The sequence below is a fragment of the Schistocerca nitens genome, chromosome 5 (genome assembly GCF_023898315.1).
Source record: "Schistocerca nitens isolate TAMUIC-IGC-003100 chromosome 5, iqSchNite1.1, whole genome shotgun sequence".
Lineage (NCBI taxonomy): Eukaryota > Metazoa > Arthropoda > Insecta > Orthoptera > Acrididae > Schistocerca > Schistocerca nitens.
The window spans coordinates 566558262-566572504 of record NC_064618.1 but is presented as its reverse complement, the minus strand read 5'-3'; the positions used below and the strand labels follow the sequence as shown (position 1 = coordinate 566572504).

General features: G+C 36.5%; 1 protein-coding gene across 2 annotated transcripts in view; it reads right to left on the bottom strand.

The window, feature by feature from the left end:
• The window catches only part of LOC126259211 (piwi-like protein Siwi), a 151100-nt gene extending 138877 nt beyond the window's left edge, over positions 1-12223 (bottom strand). The window contains exon 1 of one of the 2 annotated variants that reach the window (XM_049955808.1): positions 12095-12223. Coding sequence is in view for 1 of the 2 variants with exons in the window: in XM_049955807.1 (XP_049811764.1) it covers positions 11747-11778 (32 nt within the window). In the remaining variant the exon portion in view is untranslated. Of the gene's footprint in view, positions 1-11746; positions 11881-12094 lie in introns of those variants that run through there. The other variant, XM_049955807.1, reaches the window with a different exon arrangement.
• Between the last annotated feature and the right edge of the window lie 2020 nt (positions 12224-14243).

Here is a 14243-nt window from a genome sequence, read left to right as displayed (position 1 = left end):
GAAATCTTACCAACATTTATGGGACCATGTGGAAATGTTCACAAAAATTTGAGAAAAATCTGACGGTCATGTGGGAATTGCCTCTTGGCAAGCAATGGCCCATCAACATTAGCCCATGTGCCCAATAGACAGTAGTTAAGTTTCATGATCTATTCAGAATTTTTGGAGGCAGTCATTTGTTTACCCCATAACACAGCTTAAACAGTGTGTGTCCGAGTTTTTGGCAACTCTGAGACAATATCTCCATCAACATTATCTTGAAGGAACCAAAACTGAGGTTTCATTTACAACTCATTGCACTCTACTACTAGGAGTAATAAAAATATTTCATGAGCAGTTTTCATATAGATAATTTAAAGTGAAGTCAGGCAAAATAATAGCCACACGAAAAAAGTGAAGTTTAGATTTTTATATCTCCGGAACTAAGTGTTTAATAATCACAAAACTTTGTGTGTCATAACTTGACCGCAGATTTTAGGTAAAAACCTATTTTGTTCCCGAGTTCCTATTTGCATAAAAATAGGTACTTATGCGTTTCATGACTATTTACACTTAATAGCGTTAATTCTATAGGACCTAAAACAGCCTATTTCGACGTTAGTACCTATTTTTGCCTATTTCGGTTTTAATATCCTAAAAAGTGCCCATTTCATCATATAAGACAGTGGCTCCAAGTTTTTCCACACTATACGACAGATGGAAAAAAATATTTTCTGCCCAGCATGCAGCAAGGTGGCTAGTTGATATGCACTCATGCTTCGTATTTGCCTAACACTTCGGTCTTTTTTTATCTTTTTATATCGCTATCCCTGTTAATACCAAATACTCTTTATAGGTGTTTTATTATTCATATGTAAAAAATATGATTATGGATCTTTAGGTTAAAACCTATTTTTTTTCCTAAGCTCCAATTTGCATATAAGTTTGTACTTATGCGTTTCATGACTAACTAAACTGAAAACCGTTAGTTCTATAGGACCTAAAATTGCGTATTTCGACGTTGACGCCTACTTTTGCCTATTTCGGCATCAAAATCCTAAAAAGTACCTATTTCGTTAATCTGACAGAGTTCTTGTCTTTTCAAAGATCAGAAAAAGGAAGTAAACTTAGGGCTTTACGTCTCGTCGAAGGCGAAGGTCGTCAGAGACTGTTTACAATTCCTTTGCTTGCCTTACTACCAACAGCACTCGGCACGGTTGAATGGTCATCCATCCAAGTACGCGCCGAGTGCGACAGTGCTTAACTTCAGTGAGCGAATGGGAACCTGTCAAAGATTTGAGTTACACATTAGAATCAAACATGGGCGTACTAAATGTTATATTTGAAAATATTTCGTTCATAGGATTCTGGCCAGCTGTGTATTTTCGCAAACAAACGGTTTCATAGGCCTTAAGCTGAGCACGGATTAAAAAATCACAATGTTAATCGTAGACGCCCTCTATAGCTAAATTACTGCCCTGCGTGCATTTTCTCGCTGCTGTGTATAGACAGTCCTATCAAACTACTCTGTTTCGTGAAAGGTATTATACGTGAATTTTCCGGTTCGAAAAATAATTTGCCAGTAGTGAGATGTTTTCATCTGAAGCACCGGTAGATTCCATATGTCCAGCAACGAGTACAGTACTTCCCCTACCGCTCCCATGCACCGCAGGGAAAAAAAAAAAAAAAAAAAACAGGTCATTGTTCACTTTTTCCCAGCGAAAACAAATCAGTACATTGTGTAGCGAGCGACGTTCTAAGTGCAAAATAAATTCTAGTTTCTGTGTGAGAATACTACGGCATGCCGAAAACAGATAGTTCAAAGTCTACTCATATAAGGCAGTGGCTGCAAGATTTTCCACATTATACAACAGATGGGAAAATTATTTTTTGCCAAGCATGCAACAAGGAGGTTAGTTGAAGTTTTTCTTAGACTTCTTATTTTCCAGTCACTTAGGATTCTTTTTTATCGCTATCCTTTAGTAATACGAAATACTCTTTATATACGATTCTAAACTGCATTTCCCTTTTCTCTCGTATTAGGTTTCGAGTGTTAAGAAATCTCACTTAACTCAGCATGCAGATGGAATCGCACATAAAGCTAATGTTGAACGAAAGTCAATAACTAACCATCAGAACAGCTTAGAACACTACATTTCATTCTCTTACAACTTACCAATAATTTACAGATACAGGGCAAAGTTGACAATTTTCATAAAAATGCCAGAAATGGGTATTTTTCAATCCACTTTTACAGAAAAACTAATTTCTGTAAACTCTTTTTACCATTTTCATTAGACAGACCATGTTGCTAACCACCTAAAAAAACTATATTTGGTTTGACAATGTATGTTGTTGTCTTCAATCCAGAGACTTGTTTGATGCAGCTCACTATGCTACTCTATACTGTGCAGTTCTTCATATCCAAGTAACTACTGCACTCTACATCCTTCTGAATCTGCTTAGTGTATTCATTTCTTGGTCTCCGTCTACTGTTTTTACCCTCCATGCTTCCTTCCAATACTAAACTGGTGATCCCTTGACGCCTCAGAACATGTCCTACCAACCGATCCTGTCTTATAGTGAAGTTGTGCCACTAATTCCTCTTCTCCCCAATTCTATTCAGTACCTCCTCATTAGTTACGTGATCTACCCATCTGATCTTTGCATTCTTTGTAGCAACACATTCTGAAAGCTTCTACTCTCTTTTCTAAACTATTTATCATTCATGTTTCACACTCATACATGGCCACACTCCATACAAATACTTTCAGAAACGACTTCGTAACACGTAAATCTATACTCAATGTCAAAAAATTTCTCTTCTTCAGAAACACTTTCCTTGCCATTGCCAGTCTACATTTTATAGCCTCTACTTCGACCATCATCTAATCTAATTCCCTCAGCATCATCACCTGATTTAATTCGACTACATTCCATTATCCTCGTTTTGCTTTTGTTGATGTTCATCTTATATCCGCCTTTCAAGACACTGTCGATCCCGTTCAACTGCTCTTCCAGGTCCTTTGCTGTTTCTGACGTAATTACAATGTCACCGGCAAACATCGAAGTTTTTATTTCTTCTCCATGTATTTTAATTCCTGCTCCAAATTTTTCTTTTTTTTTCCTTTACTGCATGCTCAAAATACAGATTGAATAACAGCAGGGATAGGCTACAACCCTGTCTCTCTCCCTTACCAACCACTGCTTCCCTTTCATGCCCCTCAACTCATAACCACCATCTTGTTTCTGAACAAATTGTAAAAAGCCTTTCGCTCCCTGTATTTCACCCCTGCCACCTCCAGAATTTGAAACAGAGTATTCCAGTCAACACTGTCAAAAGTTTCTCTTAAGTCTACAAATACTATAAACATAGGTTTGCCTTTCCTTAATCTATCTTGTAAGATAAGTCGTAGGGTCAGTATTGCCTCACGTGTTCCAACATTGCTACGGAATCCAAACTGATCTTTCCTCAAGGTCAGCTTCTACCAGTTTTTCCATTCGTCTGTAAAGAATTCTTGTCAGTATTTTTGCAGCTGTGACTTATAAAACTGATAGTTCGGTAATTTTCACACCTGTCAACACCGGCTTTCTTTGGGATACGAGTATAAGGCCCAATGACGACAAGTAGTGAAAATACACCCATGATCCACTGGCACAAATTAAACCATGTTTTAGAATTGTTTAGATGTGTCAGGGGAAAGTAAAATCAGGTCTCCTAATGTACATAAAGTGAGCTCAAATCAAAAAACTTGACAAGTACAAAAAACGACATTTTTTTTGTTGTGTCTCATTAAGTATTTCAGCCAGTTTTCCTGCTGTGGTAACTACAGAATCAAGCTAGTTATAAATTTCAAAATTTAACTGCACTTTACCAAGGCACTGGAGATAACATGCAAGTAAAATTGTTGCAGAAGAGCTGCAAACCAATTCTAGGAAGTGCCATCGAGTGTTACACCATTGTCGTATGTGTAAATTTTGATGAAGTTCATAGCAGTGTGTGATAGTTTTTCAAAAAGAATTCACGTTAATCAGAATTTGAAAGTGGCTTCTTACTTTGCAATATTACTCACGTGCTACTTTAATTCCAGTGTAAAGTTTAGCATACGGTTTACATTATGCTAAACTTAATACTGGAATTACAGTAGCACGTGAGTAATATTGCAAAGTAAGAAGCCACTTTCAAATCCTTCACATTCAAAATTAGCATATGGTTTACGTGAGAATAGAAGCTTTCGAAATGTGGTTCTACAGAAGAATGCTGAAGATTAGATGCGTAGATCACATAACTAATGAGGAGGTATTGAATAAAATTGGGGAGAAGAGGAGTTCGTGGCACAACTTGACCAGAAGAAGAGATCGGTTGGTAGGACATGTTATGAGGCATCAAGGGATCACAAATTTAGCATTGGAGGGTAAAAATCGTAGAGGGAGACCAAGAGATGAATACACTAAGCGGATTCAGGAGGATGTAGGCTGCAGTAGGTACTGGGAGATGAAGAAGCTTGCACAGGATACAGTAGCATGGAGAGCTGCATCAAACCAGTCTCAGGACTGAAGACAACAACAACTACATGGTTTACGTGAAACATGAGTGTACCAATTAAAAATGATACAAATTTATTGTTATGGTAGATAGCGGCTTAACCACTATTGATTTCTTTAAAAATGAGAAATCTCAATATCATAGGGGCCCTGCCCGAAGAGGTGTGCAACAGTAGCCTAGGGTGGGTTTCTTAACCGCAGAGATTCCAAGCTTGTTAACACATAATCCGTATCACTTCAGGTGGGGGTGGGGGGTTACCTTCATAGTCTCTGATGTTATTGAAATTAGCACATGCTAAAATTCAGGAGTAAGTAAGAAACACACATTTTTTTGTTTTCTCCAATAAAAATTCCTGCCCCGAGATACAGGCCTCCAACGATGACACTGCGAACACCATTCTGAAAATGCAAATTTTGGAAAAATTTTTCAAAATGCTGCATCTCTGTAATAGTTCTCAATATTTTGTTAGAGTCTTTTTATTTGAAAGATAATTGCTTCATGATTACAATATATTCCTTTTAGACATCTCTGTCAAAGTTCTTTTACTGTCACCTTTTGAATTTTTCTATAATTTAGAGAAAAAAAATTTTTTTTCGAAAATTCCAATCCAGAAAATTTAGACTTTTTTCTGTTGATTAGTACCATGTAGTACTATAGTCCTGTAAAGAAAAGCTTGCACTTTTAAGTTGGACAGGTTTTATTTTTAAAAAATCTTTTTTTTTTAACTTTAACTGAAGTTGTTTCTTACTAATTTCTTTGTTACAGTGTTTATTTCCATTGTCTCTGCAGTTATTTCTTTTCACTTTCTTTGTTGCCAGATATTTCTTACACTTTCACTTTTGCCAGATATTTCTTACTTTGGTTGTCAGTTTCTTTGTTGTGGTTGTTCATTGCAGGTTTCTGTATTGTAGTTGTTCAGTGCTAATTTGTTTACTGAAGAGGCTTCTAAGAAATCTGAGACCATCCAGTGAGTTCTGAGTTATCGTGAGGAATTTGCCAGTTGACACAGTTGCAGTGTGTTTTGTGAAAAGGACTGTTTGAAATGTCTTCTGACTGGGGCCACAGGAGAGTGAAGTGAGCTGATTATTTTCATATCCATAAAAGAGTGATATATAAATCAAACAAAAAAAACAAAAAACAGACTTTGTTCAGGTTGGGAACAAGTGTTCTCATTAGAAGACTCTTGTTTCAAAGTGAAGAGGTTTCCAGTGACAACTTTTTGTGTTCTAAATGTTTTGAGAGAATAACAACAATGATAATATCTGAACAAGGTGAAGCCTCCTGTGGTGGAGATGATACAGATTTTCCACCAATAGAGGAAAAATTAAATACCCTGTATCAGGTGTTAGTCCTGTTAAGGAATGTCAGTGAAGTCCAGTCATGCATCAAGAAATCACAGAGAATTTACTAAAGCTATGGATGAATACACTACAGCAAAATTGACCACACTGTTCAAAGTACAAATTCCATTATCAGAAGATGGATGCTCCTTTTGCCAAATATCAATTCAGCTGTTGAGTATTGTACACCCTACAGTGAAAAAGTGCAAGTTTTAAATATTATTCCCCAGACACATTTTCAAAGAAAACAACTTTAAACCTCATTCCATCAGTATCGAAGTACATGGTGGACATATCAAGAAATGTGAGGTCTGTAAAAGGAGTCTTGGAAAGACCAGATCCCTACTATGGTCATACTGAAGAAGCAGCTCAAGTTCAAATAGTGCAGTCATTCTATTTGGAAGATAAATGGGACTGTTCTCACCGGAAGGCCAACAAAAAAGACACCAAGTGTAACAGATGAAGGTCAAAAAGTGGTGAAAGTGAAGAGGTATATGACTTGCAATATTAAAGAAACTTCTGCAATTTATTAGAGCAACTATACAACTTCAACTTCACATATTGGAAGATCAAAATTTTATGCACTAGGAGCGAAGTGGGTAGTTCAACACCCCACCTAGAGATGTCTATTTGAGTCCTGCATGAATTTTGAACTTTGTGTGGTAACTTTGAAGAACTTACTGGAGCACATGATGTATGACACCTTGGTTGGGTGTATGAATTCATTAGTAGTCTGTGATGTAAAGCAAGAGACTTGTTTGTTTCAAGAATGTGGTGACTGCCCTGGAAATGAAGGGCTGTCTTTGCAGACACTAGGCCTGGAAGATGTGGTAGATAACTCTGCAGAAATTACACATGTGACATGGGAGGAATATAAACTAATTAAGAAAACTGTTGCCTTTGACAGTTTCATTGATGAACTTGGTAAATGGTCAGTGAAAGCAGTAACACCCCAGCATCTGCAAAAATTGCAACACCACCACATTGCAGTAGTGAAAGGTTGTGCACAGACTGAAGAACTATGTTTAGTGCTTCACTGTAATTTTGCTGAGAACTCCTATGTAATTCCCCCACAAGAAGTACAAGGGTATCGTTGGAGTAATGACCAGGTTTCAATTTTTACAAGAGTAACACATTTTCAAAACAAGACCACAGGTGTTGCAGTTATAAGTGATGACATAGGAGACGACTCAGCCCATGCATTGCTAGCAATCACAAAATTTTTCAACTGCAAACAGGGGTAGTGATCATCATTATTTCTGACTGTGCTCCTTGTCATTTTTAAAAATCGTTACCAGCTGTTCAAACTGAGTATGTCGCTTGTGCCAACTGACTGAGTATACAGTGCTACCGGTCACAGGAAGGGGCCTTGTGATGGTACTGGAGGCCTGGTGAAGCACCAAGCTACAAAACAATCTTTCCAGATCAAATACAGCTGTGATTCAAAATGCCGAGGATTTTCATGAGAGTTACTGAAATCTTACACTTCCACAGCCCTCATTCTTTTGTCCAAAGAGGAAGTCTAAGAATTCCATGAGCAGAAAAATGAAGAATGGTCCAAACTACTACTGTGAAAGGAAGTCAGAAGACACATTTTTGGACTCAAAAGTGATGGGCGAACTCATATTGCACACACTGTAAAGAGCAAGAAAGAAGAAATTTCGTTCATTCGGCCAACACCTCAGAAACAGCTGGATAATATTCAGATTCATAACCTGAAAAGGAGGATGTTTGTGGCATGTGTGTGTGACTGATGGTGGATTGCAGGATTGTAGACACCAGTTACGAGTTAAATGAAATTGTAGTGAACTTATGCTAAGACATGGACCAGTTGCTGGATATAGGTTTCCAGCTATAGGACAGCAACAACCCAATCAGTGCTCACTTCCTGTTCACAATGTTTTGAAGATTGTAACTGCTCCATTTTCTATTGGTTCAACAGGAAGGCATCACTACATCAAAGGAACATACTGAAGCAGTGGAACCCATGTTTAGTTCATTGACTGGCGAATTTCAGTACAAAACTGAGTGCACAGAAGTTGTACAAATTGAAATTTGCTCCTTTCACATACATTTTGGAACCATTTAAAATGCTTGAAAAATGAGTTTCTTACTTATCTTTTAAAACTAAAATTATGTTAAATAAGGCTAGGTTTTGATTTTTATGAGCCTGTTAGGTGATAATGTGGCAATAGAACAGGTTTTATGTATGGCAAAAATTTCAATTGTTTATAAAACCTGTTCAGTCTTAAAAAGTAGTAGCTATCCTTTCCATGGAATGTAGAACTACAGGGTACTAATCAACTGAAAAAAATTCAAAATTTTATGGATTGGCATTTTTGAAAAAAAAAATGCTTTTCCATAAATTACAAAAAATTTAGAAAGCTATAGTAAAAGAACTTTTCTGTAAAAGTCCAAATGGAGGATTTCTTTGTAACCATAAAGCAATTATCTTTCAAATAAATAAAAAAACAACAAAATATCTAGAACTGTTCCAGAGATACAGCATTTTAAAATTTTTTCCAAATCTCACATCTTCAAAATGGTATGCGCAGTGTGATCTTTGGAGGGCTGTATCTTGGAGCAGAATTTTTTTTGGAGAAAACAAAAGAAATACATGTTCCTTACTTACTCCTTCATTTTAACATATGCTACATTCAATAACATCCGGGGCTACAGAAGTAACATTGTTTCCTAGCCTGCATGAATTGATATGGACTATGCCTTAAGGGTTTGTTTCCATGGGGTCTCAAACCTGGTGACGTTTATTTACGGGTCCCATGTCAAACCTAGAAGAGTTTTCTTTTAGAATCTGAAGCTTACATTTACTCCAAGCTACTTGAAATTTTTAATGCTTTCAATAATTTGCTATTGAACATCACACAGAAAATTATACTGACAGCCAGACAGTGTTACCAGTGGAGCTAGAGTAACTGCAACAACGAGCTGTTCTAGAACCCAACACTCATTACTCTTTGATGGGCAACAATCTGAATTGGTTCAGTTAAGTTAGTTTATAAAGCACATTAAACCATCCTGCTAAAGTCGGATGTTAACATACAAGGTGTTTATAAATGAATGTCGGGGTTTACTGGATAGGCCGCAAGGGGCCCAATGACAGGGCTAGCTTTGCACGGTGTCCACGTTCAACCTACCTAACGCCAAGTGATTTTTTTTCCTTTGGGGCTTCATCAAGGATCATGCGTACGTGCCTCCGCTACCACCAGACCTCCCTGAATTAAGAAACCAGATTGAAGCAGTTGTTGCTACAATCACTGAAGACACACTTATCAATGTTTGGGAAGAATTCGGCTATAGACTGTGTGTGCCATGTGACAAATGGTGCTCACATTGAACATTTATAAGTTTCTTGGTAAAACTGTTTGAGTTGCTCTTTCATTTGACATTTCATTTATAACTAAATTTAATATATTAAATATAATAAAGTGTTAAAACCTTGAAACTCATTTATAAACACCCTGTACTTCCTTCACTACTATCACTACTTTTGGCCAGAAATGATGCTGCATCATTTTAACTCTTAATTTGAATTACTGTTTCATTTGTTTACAAAAATGGTTTTCTCCAGTTCCTGCTAGACTATACCCATGTTTAAATCTCTCTCCTTGTGGCACTTCATTTTCTTCAATGCCCTCTTTGCAGATGAAAGCCACTCTACCACCATTAATGCTTTCAGTACTGAACATCACTTTATCCCATCGCTTGACTTCCAGCAAAAAATTTCATTCTGTCGTCATTCCAGATTCTCTTATTACGGCATAAATTAAGAAAATTTTTGATAAGTTGTGCCATGTCACCAACAGTGAAAAAATTCAGATTCTATCTTCTGATTCTGAAGAAAATAGATGACATATAGAAGGAATGATGGTTGACTATTTAACCTGTGGAAACCTCACTGTCCATCCTGAAAGATAAATGAATAATTTTCAATGAAATCCATTGGGATAAAAATTCATCCTGCTTTCAATCAAATTTAAAGACTTTAAGACACTAACACTGATGTTTGACAATGTAATGATGGACTGAACTACTCCAAATTTTTGTTCCAACTTCTTCAATGAAGAAATAGGCCTACTACTTTTTTTACAGTGTTTCAGGTTTTATACTTCAAGGTCATTTCATACCAAGTGATCCCAGAAAAAAAATAATTGACAGCTTGACCATCTCAGAAAATTCTGATATTTGATTCCCTAATGTTTAGTGGGCTGAAAAACATTTTTTAAAAAAATTTATTGGTCGAGTCGAACAAACATGGGGGAATTCACCCAATGAATATCGATTTTTTTCTGGGATGGTCAAGCAACCAGTGCTGACCACTTGGTACTGATTGACCCTTCCAGCTGAATTCCTACTCATTACAACTTCTGACTTTACTTCTCCCTTAACATTATTAAATAATTTTTAAACATAATAAAATGTGTTAGATTTACTTTCAGTACCAGTGTAACAGTCATATTTTCGCTGCCTCTGTATCTTATGTTTTCAGTGCCTTATATGCTCACAATTCAAAACAAAATTACTTTCTTGGGTTGTTTAAAGCAAGGCATTAATAGTGAAAATCGCTGAAAAGCATTTGCAGCAAATATGTTTTTGTAAAAGTCTGCGAAGAATGTCCGACATTTCTACAAAAATGTCAACATTGCCCTCAGCTTGTATACTCTTGGAAAGCAGTTTAAAGGCCTTATGACGGAATCGCACACCACCTTCCAGAACACTGAAATCCTAAACACCACTGCTATTTTCTCGGCCAGTTTCAGAGCATCCATGTGATAACTGATCACAAAATATCTCATCAGAACATGTAAGAAGTTTTACAGGGTGGCACTGTTTCAACCCTTTCAAAAAAAGTATTGCCTGAGATTACGTCTCAAAGCTGCCTAAAACTTGAGGGTGCACTGCTGAAAACTGTGTTTAGAGGTTTAACAACTGGCTATATCCCTGCAAATATTAAGTAGATCAAAGTAAAACTTTACCAATGTTCTGACACGACTTGGCATGGAATGGCTTACATCCTAATTTTAGGTCCCAAGCAAACATGAAGAATTCCATTTCCATTGAAAGTTACCTTCATTCTTTTGGCACAAAACCCATTGCATCTTTAGCCATCATCCTGGGAGTATAGCAGTGTGTCTGCCTTTTGTTGGTTGACTTCAATAACTTCTCAACAGACAAGAAGCCCTTGTTTGAAATTACAGAGTCACAAAAGAGATTTTTTTTTTTTTTTTTTACAAGTCTGGAAAGTAGGAGATAAAGTACTGGCAGAAGTAAAGCTGTGAGAACAATCATGAGTCATGTTCTCAGGTAGCTCAGTTGGTGGAACACAAGTACCCAAAAGGCATAAGTCCTGGGTTCAAGCCTCAGTCCAGAACACAGTCATCCTTCCAGGAAGTTTCAATCACATGTGTTTACATACCAGTATATTTCGAAAAATGTCTTAGGCCTATACAGGAAGATGCAACTGACACAAAATGCTTGAAAAAACATCACAGGAAACACACTAACAGCAATTTTTTAAAAACATTGCTGTTATGGGCCATAAGGACCTATTCTGCATCTGCAAGTAGCCTATTAACCTATCCTGTGTGCCCTGCAATGTTCGAAGTTCTGCAATGTTTGAAGTTAACAGTCGTTTACGAAGAATCCAATGGAAAAGGCCAGTGCAAATTTTTAACTCACCTATTAGAGATCAACAGTTTTCTTAGTTTTATTTATTAGATACACTAAGTAATGAAACTGTTCTTGCAAATGTGAAAAAAAATAGTTAATGGTTCTCGGCTTTCAAGCTTCATCCAAGTACGATCATTTGTATGCTACGCCCTAAATGTAATATAAATAAAAATATTCAAATCTTGCTGCACACCTTGCGTCCATCATCAACAGCACGCCAAACATTCACCCGGCTTTCACATCGAGAGTTCCTATACACATATAAGTACACAACGAACAGACAACAGTCTTCCTTACATGTAAATTCCGCATCGAATATCTGAAATCACTTACAATTATCAACATACACGCTTACGCAGTTACCTCCACCTGTTTCCCTTACAACTCACTAGAATACAATGGCGCACGTAGTGTGTATATATATATATTGTAGTTTATTGGAGTGGAGAAACTAAATCGGTGACAGACGATAAAAGCAACAAAAATGACAAGACAACGTTTGATACAAACAAAAAGCACACACATTTCAACAAATACATACCTCAACCACTTCCACCCTACAACCTCAAGGGAAAATACAACTCTGTAATCCCGCGCGGTAACACTGTCTAAAGATGGCCACAGTAAACCGTACTACTTCATTCTTTTCACGCTTTAAAATCAGAGACATGAAAAGCCTACAAAGTAGAATAATAAATACTAGAAAATAATTTCACTGATTTTAGTAACAAAGATGTAATCATTTTACGTAGTGGAAATTTTAGACACACCGGTTACATATATAAAACGAGTTTCTTTCCGCGACTCGATAAAAAATCGATTGTTAAAAATAACCGTAACCGAAGTAACTTTCAATTATACAAATATCTTTCGTAAGTCCATTCCACTACGTGATTGCACTAGCAATTCTCCCATAGAATAAAATTCAGGAACGCAGACCACAATGAACAATTAACATGAATCAGTATTCTGCTATTAAAGAAATACACGTACTACAGATACACAGTAGTTCAACCTGCAGTATTTATTTTCTTCTTATTTTTTTCCATTTACAGTTGACTGACTCTTTGAATAATCTCACTTTTTCCTTCTGAAAACCAAAATTGGTCATCATGAGCTATTTCAACCATAATTTATCCAAAAGGATGGAAGACACAAAGGGATATACCGATACAAGAAATTTATGCAGGACTCAGAAAAAAATGAAACAATATAAGAAAGAAATACGAAACTCATAAAATAAAAGCATAGCAATTTCAACATAAAGCAGTCCAAATAGCAATAATTTCTAAATTTTTTATTTCAGGGACGAGTTTAGGACTATAACACCAACTTAAGACGCGAGGTTCTAGACGACGTGAAGAGTTGGTTCGTGCAGATGCTGAATAGTACCTATTGCTACATGTCACAACTCCTTACGCCCTATAGACCGAAACTGATTACCGGAACCAAAAATAAAGAAGTTGCAATTTGGACTATATTTTATTACATTGCAAGTACAAAGGTAGTCCCAATACGATCTCAAAAATGGAGAACAATGCATTTTGGAATACAGCAACAAAGCCAAAACAGATAAACACAGAAGTCAGATGTAAAGATGCCATAATGATAACCTGAATGAGCTGGTCAACCTTGTGTCCTATTACTTTAGTAGTATAGAAACCAAACTTCAAGAAAAGTTCCCTAAAAAAACTACACAGCTGCAAATAAAAATGTGCAATACAAAAGTTGCTACCAGTGTTGCCAATTTAGCGACTTTGTCGCTAGAAATGGCGACTTTTGCCTTCATCTTAGCGACAAAAAAAACTTTTTAGCGACAAAAATTATTTAGCGACTTATCTGGCGACTTTTGGACTACTAACGACTTTTGGAGTACAAATCAAAACTACTTTGGGCCAGTATTTTCATTAACAAAACTCAGATTTTAACTATAGAATGGGTACTACACTGACTTTGTTCTAGATTTAAGAAGTTAAATTAAGTTCTTAGCAGATCATGTAGCATCGTTCAGCATTTAGTAAACCTGAATGTGGGAATTGCCTACAGAGTAAAAAAACCTTGACTATAGAACAATTCATTAATCATTACATACTATCCTGTTATCGTCGATAGCGTACCGATCTATAGTTCTTCAACTTTTGAACTCCTTTTATTTTTCGAATTGACAAAAAACATACATAATATTAAGTATAATAAAATACATTTCTGTCCAGCAACCTCTAATTTTTCGAAATGTTAACTAGCAGTGAAATTATTACCACATGCACAGTGGTAACGCAAGAAAAATTCGGTGGGGGTACCTCAGACCTTATTACGTTTTAAACAATGAACAATAGGACTGATATCGAGTTATTGAGTGAGTAGATTCTTTCATGACTTCTAGTTCACCTGAGTTTTGATGTATTTTCAGTGATTATAAATTGATGAAACTTATGTTGTGGTGGCTTACATAATGGATTTACCACAGAAGAAGAAGCAGTACGCTCAAAAATATTGGGATGCGTGGGAAACAGAACCTGAATTCAATGGGTGGCTGAAACCAGAGTTGGAGACTTATCCAAGGCAAGATGTCAAGTATGTGCAACAGAGTTTGTGATATTAGAAAGTATGCGAAAACTATTAAGCATAAACAAAAAATTTGTTAAAAAAAACACAAACCACCTTACCTGTGAAAATTGTTCTGAAAACTA